Below are 14,119 nucleotides of genomic sequence, written 5' to 3' on the forward strand. Positions count from 1 at the left end.
AGTAGGCTTGGTCTAAAGAACAAGAGGTTTTTAAAAAAATAATAATAACTTGAAAATATAAAAAAATAAAATAATATTTTTCACATAAATAGTGAAAATTTCTATAATTTCCTTTGGGATATTTCTTTTAGGGGAGAATGTGATACCTAAGGCTAAGAGCATCTTTAGTGAAAACACCATAATGGATATTATTATAAAAATAAATAAATAAATAAATAGTATTTATGATATTATTTCAACAAAAGCTACCATAATTCAATTTCATTTCTCAAAATTACCAATTTTTTAAACATAAATGTTCTTAATTATTAAAAGAAATGGTTAGTTTTATAAGAAATGAATGAGGACATTTTCATCAAAATATGATAAAAAAGATAAAGAGTTAGAATTCCGAATTTGGGTTTTTAATGGGCCTTTTAATCAAATAATCTTATTCTTATATTATAAATACTATTTTTTTTAATAAAAATATTGATTAAAAGGGATGAGATAATACTTTCATTTGAAAAACGACTTATATCATTTTATATGTTTCGAAATTTGAAAATTACTTATATGATTTTATTTTTTATTTAAAAATTGTTTGATATGAGATGGAATTAAAAAATTGTTGAAGATTAATTTTATTTAAAGAAAATTATATTTCATATTTTTGTAAGATGAAAGTCATTTTTAATTAAATGTCCGTTTAGATGGTGATCCGACAAATAGCGGGGAGGCCGAATAGAAACGTTTTTCATAAGGTTAAAAATCAAATGAGCGGACAATCCATTTTCTTTTTCTTTTGTTTTTAAAGTTTCAAATCATTTCTACCAACCGAATCCAAATTTCCCAGAACCTCAATTTTCCTTCATTTTCCCCCTGAAAAGAGAACAGAAAACCGAGAAAATCGTCTTTGACCTAGGGTTTTGGGATTTCCACATCTTCTAGGGCGAGAAAAATGTCAGAATTCCTCTCGTCGAACAAGGCCTCACTGCTCTCTCCCACCAGTTCTCGGTCCGTGACGGAGACCGTGAACGGCTCACACAAGTTCGTGATCCAAGGCTACTCGCTGGCCAAAGGCATGGGCGTTGGAAAACACATTGCCAGCGAGAATTTCACGGTCGGAGGCTACCAGTGGGCGATTTACTTCTACCCTGACGGCAAGAATCCAGAGGATCATTCCACTTATGTCTCTGTTTTCATTGCACTGGCCAGCGAGGGCACCGATGTTCGAGCTCTCTTCGAATTGACGCTCGTGGATCAAAGTGGCAAGGGCAAACATAAGGTTCATAGCCACTTTGATCGCTCACTGGAGAGTGGGCCTTACACCTTGAAGTATAGAGGTAGCATGTGGTAAGTTTCTAATTTCTTAGCTCTAATTTTATTTTCTTTTTCAGTTGAATTAAGGGAAGTAAATCCTTGATTTTGTATCCATAGAGCATTTTTTGGTGTGAGGATTTATATAATTTTAAGATGAATTTTAATTTTGTCTAGTTGAACTATGGGGAGTCAATTCTTGATTTTTTTTATTTATTTATCCGTATACCATTATTTGTTGTGAGATTTGATATATTTTTTAGGTCAATTCTGAATTTTTTCCAGTTGGGTTATGACAAACGATTTCTTGATGTTATAACCATGTGGAACTTTTGGACATTTTTGGTTGTGCAAGATTGATATATAGCAGTTTTCAATTTTTTCCAGTTGAGTTATGACAAACGATTTCTTGATGTTATAACCATGCGGAACTTTTGGACATTTTTGATTGTGCAAGATTGGTAGATAGGAGTTTTCATTGTTCTGGACTGAATTTTGTAGAGTTATGGAAAGGGGATTCTTTATGTTGTATCTACATAGCAGCTTTTGCTGCAAGCAATAATATCATTAGTGGTGAAAATTTGGCCTTGGCATCTTAGGTGGAGCCACATAATTGGACTAGAATTATTAACTGATTATATTATATATACGAAAAAAGCAGCCAAATAGAATTATAATTTTTTCTTTATTAATGTAGTCATAAAATGGGCTGAGCCTAGATGGAAGGGAATTCCACTCCGAATACCATACACTTGTTTTTTTGAATCTGACTGTATTAAGCATGCGATTCACTATGGATGATACTTTATAGATTTGAAGTACAGTTTTCTCTCACAAAGTCTTGTCTAGTGCATTTGGATTATTAAATTCTTGACAAAAGTTGAGAAAAAAAAATTGGAAAATTACACTTCTACTGCTTAAGGTTGGGTGATGTTACTAGGACACTCCCTCTGGTTTCACATATCATACCAACACTCCTTATCAATGTTTTTACTAGGCTTTTTGGATTTGAATGAAATATAATCTAGGTTTGGAAAGTCCATAGGAATGCAACGATTAATGAAGTGTGGGACCCAAATTTTGGTCAAGGAGGTTGGAATTTCAGATTTTCTAGAGGTTTTAATGATTGAAAGCTGGATTTAATAGGAGTTTTGCTTTCTATATTGAGGGACTACAGGATATCTTCAGAGGAGGATTCGGTTTTTTGGAAGGGTGGGGGAAATGGAATTTTTGGGGTTAAAGATGCTTACAAACTGCTGGTTGCTCCCAACGATTTCGCCTTCCCGAAAAAGTGCATTTGGGTGGATAAGGTTCCAACCAAAGCTGCCTTTTTTGCTTGGGAGGCCATGTGGGGGAAGATTCTTACCCTAGATAGGCTTAAAAAACGGGGGTGACAGCTCCCTAATCGTTGTTTTTTGTGCAGTTGTGAAGAATAAACTGTAAATCATATTCTTTTACACTGTATAGTAGTCAGGGTCCTTTGGGAGATCGTCCTTGCCTTGTTTGGGGTTCAGTGGGTGTTCCCAGAGACAGTTAAAGAGGTGTTATTTAGTTGGAGGGACCCTTTTGTGGGGAAAAAAAGGAAAAAGATCTGGAATTCCATTCCGTTGTGTATTTTTTGGACGGTCTGGAAAGAAAGGAATAAATTAGCTTTCAGGGGGGGGGGGGGGGTTCCTTAGCTATACAAAAACTAAAAAATTCTTTTGTATGTAATTTGTGGAGTTGGGCTAGGATGTATATTGGACAAGAGTCCTCTTCGTTGTTAGGCTTTTTGAAGTGGCTTGCGTTCACTTAAGGGCTGGTAAGGTTGTTTGTTTTTTGCGTTTTAAGGTTTAGGCTACTGTGTATACTCCCTGTATGCTTTGTGGCTTTTTGCCTTTTGTTAATATATTTCGTGCTTATTTATCAAAAAAAATAATAATAATCTAGGTTTGGAAAGTAAGGATTTGGATAAAGGAATGAAAGCAGGTTTTGGAAGTCTTTGGATTTGGATGAAATTTAGGGAATAGATCAAGAACTCTTTGTAGTCTTCTTTGTCCTTGTATTTGGGTAGGTGAGGAGAGTTTGTAGGGGAAACATCTTTAGTGGGTAAGTGAGATCTTCCTATAGTTTGTTTGGGTTGGAATTTTAACTTGAAGGAGATATGGATGTGTAGATTGGGTATTTCGGTGCACTTGTGGGGGAGAAATTTCTTCAAGGTGGGGGCACATGTGGTGGTTTTGTTGCAGTGGATTAAGACATGACATATCACAACCAATACCATTCAATAATAATTTTGGTGAAAAATTTAGGGAAAGAAACATTAGGCAAAGTAGAGGTGTCGGGGAAAGATTCCTACTTCATTAAGTCAAGATAGTGAGGAGGTCTGTATGGTGGTGTTTAGAAAGGGGCTTCTTTGTTAAATCTTTTTATTCCTTTCTAGAGTGTGACATGCAACTCCATTACTTTTTGCAGTCATATGAAATTCCTTGGTCCCTCAAAATGTTGTTTTTTGCTTGGGAAGCTAGTTTGGGTGAAGTGTTGACCTTGAATCAGATTCAAAAGAGATTTTGGGCTTTGACGAATAGATGTGTCCTTTGCAACTGCGATGAGGAATTGATTGTCACATTCTCATCCATTGTGATGTAGTGAGTTCACTTTGGCAGCTTCTTTTCTCTTTGTTCAACATTGCTTAGGTCCTTCCTTTGTCGATAAGAGACACTCTTTTAGGGTGGCATGATTCCTTTGTAAGGAGGAAACGTTAGAAGGTTGGGAGAGTAGTTCCCCTTTGCAATTGTTTGGACAATTTGGAAGAAGAGAAACCAAATAGTGTTTGATAGGAAGGTGCAACTGGTTCAAGCATTGAAATGCTCTTTACTTAGTACACTCTTGTCTTGGAGTAGCATGTGCATAAAAGTAGGCTTTCAATCTCTCATTGATTTTTTTGTAGATTGGGTGAATTCTTGGTAAGGGACATAGTTTTGTTTTTGTTTTTTTTTTTGACAAATGGTAAGGAACATGGTTTTAAAAGGCGTAAGGAGCACATTAATTCTCCTAATTCTTCATTTTGCTTGGGGGGATGAGCTTCTTCTTGTTCCTCTCTTTTTGGGTTGGAAAGGGCTTTGTTTGTCACTGTTGGTGAGCTGGATGATGGAGTTGGTGCATGCATCTTGGAAAAGGAGTCCCTAAATCCGTTAAGGGAAGTTTCGGTTGATGGAAGGGAGTTGGGTGGTTCTTGCTCGCTTGTTTTGGAGCTAGGGCTTGGTGAAGCAGTACCTAGGATCTTGGTGGTTAAGGAGATGGGGGACGGGTTTTTAGAGGATTTGGTTAGGCTATTAGATTGTTGGTCCTCTAGTTGTTTGGCGAAGTTTAGTCACTGCTTGGGGATGCTGACTAAGGGGTTTGAGTGGGAAATTTTGAAGTTGCTAAAAAAATGAAAGAGAGAAAGGATAAGAAGGGGATTGGGACTGGTTGAAGGAGGAAACAATTGAAGTCTTCTAGGTCTGAAAGGGAGTTGCAAAAATTGGATTAGTTTGTGAACTATTTTAGATCAAGAGTGGATTGTGGGGGTAGTGTTTCCAGTGTTAGACGAGGATGCATATTTTATCTTGGAATGAATGTAAGAGGGGTTAATGATAGAGACAAAAGGAAGGTTATTAAGGCTTTGATTAAGTCTCATCAAGTGAACCTGGTTTGTTTATAGGAAATCAAGATTCAAGAAATGTCTATGGGGTTAGTGTGTAGTCTTGGAGTGGGGAGATTTTTAGAGTGGGAAGCTGTGAACTTGAGGGGTACTGTTGGAGGTATTATGGTATTTTGGGCTAATAGGGTGTTACAATTGGTTGCATTGGAAGTGGGTAAGTTTTCAATTTTGTGTTGGTTTAAAAATTGCCAATATGATTTCAGTTGGATTTTTATAGGGATTTATGGGCTGGCGCCGAAGAGAGAAAGGGAATATTTTTGGGGTGAATTAGAGGCTATAAAAGATCTTTGGAGTAACCATTGGTGTGTTGCAGACGATTTTAATATGATCAAATTTCCTCAGGGGCGTAGTAGTGGAGGTAGACTGATTTCAACAATTAGGAGGTTTTCTGAGGTAATTGAGGACCTTGTAGTTGAGAGCCTTTGTTAGGGGCCCCTTTTACTTGGAGAGGTGGTTTGAATAATCAAAATAAGTCTAGGTTTGATCGTTTTTCGTGTCTGAGTGGGATAATCACTTTAACGTTCCTAGACCAATGTTTGATCACTTTCCCATTTTGCTAGATTGGGGTGGGGGGTTGTTGAGGAGAGGCCCTTTGTCTTTTAGATATAAAAATCTATGGTTGAAGGAGGAGGGATTCAATTGTTGAAATCATGGTGGGAGGGGTTCAACTTTAGCGGTTCTTTTAGTTTCATTTTGGTTGCAAAGTTAGAAGTTTAACTTGAAAAAATGGAACAAAGAAGTTTTTAGGCAGACTGCAGTTGGGAAGGCTATGGCATTGGATCAAGTGGTCTTTTGGGATACAAATGAGAGGTCCTGTAATCTATCCCATGAGGAGGTGGAAGCAAGAGAGGTAGTGAGGGAGGAGTTTAAAAAGTTGGTCATGTTAAAAGAAATTTCTTGGAGGTAGAAATCAAGAGAAGTGTGGTTGAAGGAGGGTGACAAAAAAACTATTATTATGATTTTTTTTCCATGACATGGTTAATGCTCATAGTAAGAGGAATTTCTCTGCCAAAATTAAGATACATGGAACATGGCTTTTAGAGGAGAAGGATATTAAGGAAGGGGTGGTTCAAGCTTTTCAGGCCCTATTAACTAATTCAGGGTATTGGAGACCAAGTTTAAATGGGTTGTTGTCTGAGGGTCTAGAGGCTTAAGAGGCTATTTGGTTAGAGGAGCCTTTTTCTTAAGGAGGTCTTTAGTGCCCTTTCGGGTTTCAAGGGAATAAAGTGGTTATACCAAAGGTGATTTTAGAGGAGGATTGGTGATTTTAAACAACCTATGCTGAGATGTTTTTGCCCATGAAACTTTGGCATATTTTGGTTGGAAGACCATGAATTTTCGATTTCAATATAATGGTTGTGAAAATATCTATATTCTAGTGTATTATAGGCATACGAAGATTCTTCATCCAATTAAGGAAATCCCCTTGTCTAAGCAATCAGAAAAAAAAGAAGAAAGGAAATGCAGTTGAAAGAAGTGCTTAACATGCGTGAATTTGGAAAGTATGAATTAAATTAGATGAAAGCCCCACAATGGACACAATTTTGCGATATTTAAAGCTTGAATTGAATTTCTTGAGTCTGCTAGGTTTTATAAGGCCTATGAATAAGGCTATCCGATGTAACTAATAGAACAGTGAATGAATCATATGTTACTTTTTTTGTATATTTTGCAAATTTCAATGGTGAGACTAATTGTTTTCTCTTGTAAATAATACTCTTAAAAGGCTTTAATAAGATTCTTATCCTATGTTTGATTCTTGGAAAATTTGAGTAAAAATGCAAAGAAAGGAACATAAAGAGGAAAAATTAAAAAATAGAAGGAAAGAAAAAGTGAAGGAAAAAAAAGAAAGATTTAAAGTTAATAAATTATTACTACATGCTTTTTCAAACTCATTTCATTTATTTTTCTTTGTCTCTATAAAGACTAAATAATTTGAAAATGTATGAGTTTCTAATTAATTTTAATTATATTTGATTGTCTTTGGTAAACCAAACATGAAAAAACCATTTCTTTAGCAATTGTTCCTTTATTTCTTTTTACTACCTTCCTTGGTACTTTTTTGAACCAAACATAGTTTTAGCTTTTTCATGCCCCCCGTTTTTTTTTCCACACCTTCTTGTTCTTTTCCTTACATTTGTTTTTATTTTTTTTCTCATTGTCCAACCTCAATTCCATGTTTCCTTGCTCAAATCATAAGAGAATGAAGCCTTGACCCATTTATTTGATTGCAGACAACTATTTTGAAGTTGTCCTGCATCAAATTTGATCATAAATAGAGTTTCCTCTAGCTTTGTCAAGAATTTGTGGAATCCTAATAACTAGGAGTGTTTTTTTCTTTATAGTAATCTCTGTGTTTCTTTATTATGATTCCTGAAGATCAAATGAGCTAGAAGACTAAACATTGGACATGATTAATAACCCATTGATGTGATAACCCGACTCAACCTGTTTGGCTTTGTTCCTAGAAAAGATAGTCTAGCATCCTGTAATGATTTATGATTCATTATCCCATATGATTTGTGTGATAGATAAGAGTTAATCAGTAATGTCTTGGAATCCAATGAAAGAGGATTAGTTAATCATAATGAAAGGAGCAGCCAAAAAAGCCCCTAAGCCTAGCTTCTTACTACAAAAGTGCTCCTAGCTGGTTTAGAGCACACAAATTTGATGCTACCTGTTTGCTCTACTCATATTGCATATACACAACCAGAATATATTTCCCAGATAACTCTATTAAGATCATTTTAAGTTTATCTTCCAGCAGGAAGTTCCAGTTTCAGCAACCATGCACTGAGCTACATGTAAGCGAACAAGTTCCCCTTGTTGATCAATTATACTGCTGAATATGCACATCCAAATTATTTTGGGGATTGAAACAAAAGAAAAGAAAACTGGCATGACCCGTATATCTTCAACTAGCAAATCTAATACGTAGTCTCTCTCTCTCTCTCTCTCTTTTTCTCGCCTCCCTCATAGAACCTACAGCATGGCCGAGATAGTTCCATCCACTACACATTCTTTCTCCCCATCTCCTCAAGTCTGCAAGGGAGATTCTATAACAAAAACACCTCCTTGGAGATTGCCTGTTCCATTGTACCAAGGGCAAACAACCTCTCTCCCTATATATAGAATATATATATGCTAAATGGTGGAATTTGTAAGGAAATTTAGTGGACTGAATGTCAAGAAACTGGAATTGAAAGAATAGTAATTCTTTTTTCTTATTTGAATGATGAACCACTAGGGAATAAATAGAGGAGAGAACATAATTCCCTTCCTCTAATTATGGGATACAGAAAATTAAACTTCCTAAACAGATTCCTCTAAAATAGGAAATAGAATAAACTAGGAAAACAAGGAATTTGGGTAACATCCTACCCAAATCCTTAATTCAAGGAAAGTCAAAACATTGCACAGTAAAATCCCTTAATTCCCATGTGCCTTATCAGTACAAATATTCTTGACTTTCTACACTCCTCCTCAAGTTGGATTGTAGATGTTTATCATTCCCAGCTTGGAACTCAAATCTTCAAAATTCGTCCAAGGAAGAGCCTTGGTGAGAATGTCTAAAATTTGGTGACGTGTTGGAGTATGAAGAAGAGCTGTGATCCCACTGTCTATCTTCTCCTTGATGAAGTGGTGATCTATCTTGACATGTTTGGTTTGGTCATGGTATACGGGGTTTTTTGTGATGCTTATTGCCGCTTGATTATCACAAAGTAGATTCATTGGTCCTTCTATTGAAATAAGCAATTCACTGAGAAGTCTCTTTGGCCATATATTCCTTCACAAATTCCATGGGCCATTCCTCTAAATTTAGTTTCAGCATTGCTTCGAGCAACTACAGATTGCTTTTCACTGTGCCAAGTTACCAAATTTCCCCACACAAACATATTTTACCCTAAAATAGACTTGCGATCTGTAATTGAATTTGCCCGTCAGCGTCAGTGAAAACTTCAATCTTCCTATTTAAGTTAACCCATTTCCTGGAGTCATTTTTGGGTATCTCAAGATTCGACAAATTGCCTCCATATGTTTCTCCGTAAGATTATTCATGAACTGACTGACCATACTAATTGGAAAACCAATATCTGGTTTAGTGTAAGAGAGATAGATTAATCTACTAACAAGTCTTTGATATTGACCTTTATCTACTGGAGCACTATCATCTTTGATTCCAAGTGTAATAGTAAAATCCATGGGAGTATCTTCCGGTTTGCACCCCAACATTCCTGTTTCTTTTAAGAGATTAAGGACATATTCGTGTTGTGAGATTGAGATACCCTTCTATGATCGAGCAACCTCCATACCTAGGAGGTATTTGAGATTTCCTAAGTATTTAATCTCAAATTCTTTGGCTTGGAGTCTCTTGAGTCTGCTCATATCTTCTGCAAAGTCCCCTATGAGAATAATGTCATCTACATAAACAATTAAAATAGTTGATTTTCCTTCTGGTGACCTTTTGATAAAGAGTGTATAATCAGTTTGACATTGTATATACCCATATTGTTTAACTGCTTTGGTGAATTTGTCAAACCAAGCACGTGGGGATTGCTTTAAGTCGTTTAGGAACTTTTTGAGTTTGCAAACTTTATTGGTTGTAGCAGATATGTGAAAACCAGGAGGAATTTCTATGTAGACTTCTTCAAGGTCACCATTTTTTTTTTTTTTTTGATCATAAATGAAGAAAAGTATATTAATAGAGGAAAAGATATAGGAGAAAGAGAAGAAACCAAGAGAAGGATGAGAGGTCCTTCCCACAAAACAAAAACTGAACAAAAGAGAAGAAAACTAAAAACACAGAAAAACCCCAACTTGATGTGCAAACCGCAGTCCAATTGAGTTGTAAAACACTTAGAGGAACTCCTCTAAAAGTTGTAGTACAAGAGGCCCCAAGAGAGGAATAGAACAGAATCAAGTCCTATAACATCTATTCCGTTTTCTCCTTATCCTCAAAGATCTTATTGTTTCTTTCTTGCCATACCATCCATAACAAAGTAAAGCAAGCGATTTGCCAAAGTTTCTTGCCTCTTAATGAGTTCCCCAAGCCTTAAAAGCAATAACCAACATGTCCTCAATACTCCTTGGAGGAACCTAAGCCAACCCTGCTAGATTGAACAACTTGTGCCAGAGTCCAATGGTAACAGGGCAATGAAGAAAAAGGTGGTCTATCGATTCTCCATTTCCTTTGCAAAGAATGCACCATTGAGGATAGAGGGATTTGTAGGGTCTTCTCGATTGCAACTTGTCATTGGTGTTTACCTTCTCATGTGCTACTAACCAAGCGAGGGCCTTAACCTTTGAGGGGGCTTTTGAACTCCACAAGAACTTGGCCGGAAGGAACAAGATAGGATTTGAGACTTTTGACAAGGCCAAGAAAAAAGATTTAACTGAAAACAAGCCTGATGATGACAAAGACCACGCTTTTGAATCTGCCAAAGAAGGAGAGAAAAGCACTGAATTAAGGGAAAACATTAAACTCTGAAAGAGATCAATTTCTGAATCAGTAAGATTGCGGCGAAAATTAAAATTCCAAGACAGTGGAAAGGAATTGCCAAGGACATTTGAGACAATGAGGTTTTTCACAGAAATAACTCTATAAAGACCAGCAAATTGAGAGTGCAAAGTTTGGTTACCCCACCAAAGATCTTCCCCAAAACAGATTCTCTCCCCATTCCCCACCACTAGGCGAACAAAAGGGGAGAAATCCTGGAAAACTTGAGCTATAACCTTCCAAGGACATCTGTGAGACCATCTAACCACCATGTCGGCGTTCCATCCATTAGGATGTGTACCATAAATACTCGCAATAACCTTATGCCAAAGACCACTCCTTTCTCTAGGGAACCTCCAAAGCCATTTCCCTAAGAGAGCAATGTTTCTTAGAGAAGTCTTCCCAAAACCCAAACCTCCCAACTCCTTTGGTCTACTAACAACATCCCATCTGATAAGATGATCTTCTTTCCCTTCCCCCGCCCCAGACCAAAGAAAATCCCTTTGTAGCTTCTCAATCTTTGAGGTTATTGATGCTGAAATTTTGAAGAGGGAGAGGAAGTAGCTAGGGATGTGAGACAGACTTGACTAAATTAAAGTAATCCTCCCTCCCAAAGACAAAAAGGCCTTTTTCCAACCATCCAACCTCCTCGAAATTCTCTCAACCATCGGATCCTAAAAGCCTATTGTCTTTGGGTTCCCTCCCAGTGGAAGGCCTAAATAAGACAAAGGCCACTCTGAGACTCTGCAATAAAAAACCGAGGCCAAACTAGACAACAACTCCTGCCTAGTATTAATACCTGAAATGATGCTTTTTTCTAAGTTGATTTTTAAACCTGATACTTGCCCAAAAACCAAAAAGATAATCTTGAGGTTTTGAAGATGTTCCAGAGAGGCTTTAGAGAAAAAGATGGTATCATCTGCAAACTGTAACAAAGACACTCTAGTCCTATCCCTCCCCACAAAGAAACCCTCAGTTAGCCAGTTTCCTCTGCTCTGATCATCAACCTACTTAGAACATCTGCTACTAAAGTAAAAAGGAAAGGAGAGAGGGGTTCTCCTTGTCTCAAACCTCTAGAGGCCTTAACCCAACCCTTTGCATTCCCATTAACTAGGATTGCAAAACTTGATGAAGACAAACATCCCCTTATCCAAGATCTCCATTTCGGGTTGAACCCCTTACTTTCTAGCACATGATCTAAAAAGCCCCAATCCACATGATCATAGGCCTTCTCTAAAGCGATTTTGAAGACTACCCCTTCCTTCCCTGACCTTCTTTTCTCATCCACCACTTCATTGACTATCATCATAGCATCCAAAATGTGTCTCCCTTCAACAAAGGCTCTTTGAGAGCTAGAGATTGTTTCATGGAGGACTTTGCGTAAACGCCCTGATAAGACCTTAACAATTATCTTATATAAACTTGTAACCAAGCTAATAGGTCTATAATTTGAGATTTTAAAAGTTTGGCTTTTCTTAGGCACCATAGCAATGAAGGTTGCATTTGTACTTTGATTTATTATCCCATTGGTGTGGAACTCAAGAAACACCCTCATAAGATCCTCTTTGATCACATCCCAACACTCTTGATATACTGCAATAGTAAAACCATTAGGACCAGGTGCCTTTTCCTTATTCAATTGGAAAACTGTCATTCGTACCTCCTCTTCAGAAAAAAGGCCTGTCCAGCCAAACCGTACTCTCTCCATGAATAGAGACCCAATCTACTCCTTCAACTCTCCGAGAAGCACCTTCGAGTTTGGAATAGAGTTTCCCAAAGAAATTTACAATCTCCTCAGAGATAACCTCAATGTTGCTTAGAGTCACCCCCCTCTCAGAAATCAGAGACTTAATGAACTTCCTGCTTCGCCTTCCATTGGCCATTATGTGAAAGAACTTAGAATTGCAATCCCCTTCTTTAATCCACTTAACCCTAGATTTTTATCTCAAATGAACCTCTTCCTTTAATAACAAATCCTCTAGCTCCCTTCTTCTTAAGGTCCTTTCTGATACCAAATCAAGATTCAAATTCTCTTCTTGTTCAATTAGATCAATTCTACCTAAGTCCGAAAGAATGAGTTTTTTCCTCTCTCTTAAATCTCCAAAGGCCACTTTATTCCAATCTTTCAACTTTGATTTAACAAACTTTAATTTCTCATGAACTTGTGACCTTCCCAACCTTCAACCGTACACTCTTGCCACCAATCACTAAACTTCTCCTTAAACTCAGGATGGAGCAACCACATATTCTCAAACTTGAAAGGAGTCGGACCCCATTTTAAGGGATTAATTTCCAAACAAATTGGGCTATGATCTGAGGTCCATCTAGGAAGCGCCTCTTGAAGACTTTGAGAGAAAAAGGAATCTCACTAAGAAGAAAACAAGAACCTATCCAACCTCTTGCAAATAGGATCAACTTGCATGTTTGACCAAGTAAAAGCCGCATTTCTTAGTGGGGGATCCAACAAACCACTCTCCCTTATAAACTCGTCAAAACACCTCATGTTGAAAGTTAACCTAGAATCACCCAGTTTCTCAGAGATCCTCCTGATTACATTAAAATCCCCTCCTACACACCACATTGGGAAGGTCAGACCATACAGGTCTTGAAGCTCCAGCCAAAAGTCCTTCCTCCACAAAGGCTTATTCGGGCCATACACTGAAGTTAACCAAAAAGACCCTTCCTCACCCGAGTTCAACTTCACAGTTACAGAGAAAGATCTTAACACCTTCTCTGTACACTTGAACTTATTTGAATCCCACATAATCACAATCCCCCCTCAAGCCCCACAAGCAGGAAGAGCAGCCCACTCCATACTTCTACCTTTCTAGACACTACTCACAAACCTCTTATCCCAAATTTCTCTCTTTGTTTCCTGAAGCATCACAATATCTGGACTTTGAGAACTTAAAAACCTTCTGACAATCCTCATTTTCTTCTTGGAACCTAATCCTCTTGTATTCCAACTTAAGATCTTCATGTAAACAAATAAAACCAATGCACAAACTGCAACCAAAACTAAGTCTCTCCCTGGGTTCCACAATCATTTTTCCTCTTCCTTCTGAAATAGACCTTGTCCGCAGAAAGAGTACTCTTGCTCTCTACTTCCGCACCTTTTCCATTATCTCTAACAATTCTAATCCTTAAACTCTCCAAAACCGACTAAACCTTGACCATCTTCCTAGGCGTGAGGCCCTCAATCTGAAAACCTTCCAACGGGAGGGTGGGAGGTTTTGGCTCTGGGAACGAAGCCTTGCCTGAGACGCAAAGCTCCTCTGTGTTACTGAGTGATTCCCTAAGGACAAGACAGTCTATAAAATTTCGGTTAGAGGCTTCTATGGGAAATGCCACACCTTCAAAACAAGACACGCCAACACGACGACTAAGCTTAACACCAGGAGGATTCGAAAAGGGAACATTCTGAGAAGGAAAGACTGACTCCATCGGATACGAAAAAAAGGTTGACACCAAAACAGATGAACAACAAAAATAGAGGAGATGGGAAGAGATTTTGGAGCAAAAGCCCCAGCTAAAGGATGACCCCACTCAGAGGAAGCTGAGAAAGGAGGACACACCTTGTTTGCCAAACTGCAACGCGAAAACCCATCGCCTCCCTCTGTCTCCTCGATGAAAACTTGGGA

The 14,119-nt window shown here is 37.7% G+C and overlaps 1 protein-coding gene across 5 annotated transcripts in view; it reads left to right on the forward strand.

Moving 5' to 3' along the window:
• Positions 1 to 724: 724 nt before the first annotated feature.
• LOC117920203 (BTB/POZ and MATH domain-containing protein 4) overlaps positions 725 to 14,119 on the forward strand; it is a 37,142-nt gene continuing 23,747 nt past the window's right edge. For 2 of the 5 annotated variants that reach the window (XM_034837597.1, XM_034837595.1), the window contains exon 1: positions 725 to 1,335. In XM_034837597.1, coding sequence (XP_034693488.1) covers positions 941 to 1,335 — 395 coding nt within the window. In that variant the 5' untranslated portion in view covers positions 725 to 940. The remainder of the gene's footprint in view (positions 1,336 to 14,119) is intronic. The other 3 variants (XM_034837596.1, XM_034837598.1, XM_034837594.1) reach the window with 2 other exon arrangements.

Source organism: Vitis riparia, chromosome 8 (assembly GCF_004353265.1).
Source record: "Vitis riparia cultivar Riparia Gloire de Montpellier isolate 1030 chromosome 8, EGFV_Vit.rip_1.0, whole genome shotgun sequence".
Taxonomy (NCBI): domain Eukaryota; kingdom Viridiplantae; phylum Streptophyta; class Magnoliopsida; order Vitales; family Vitaceae; genus Vitis; species Vitis riparia.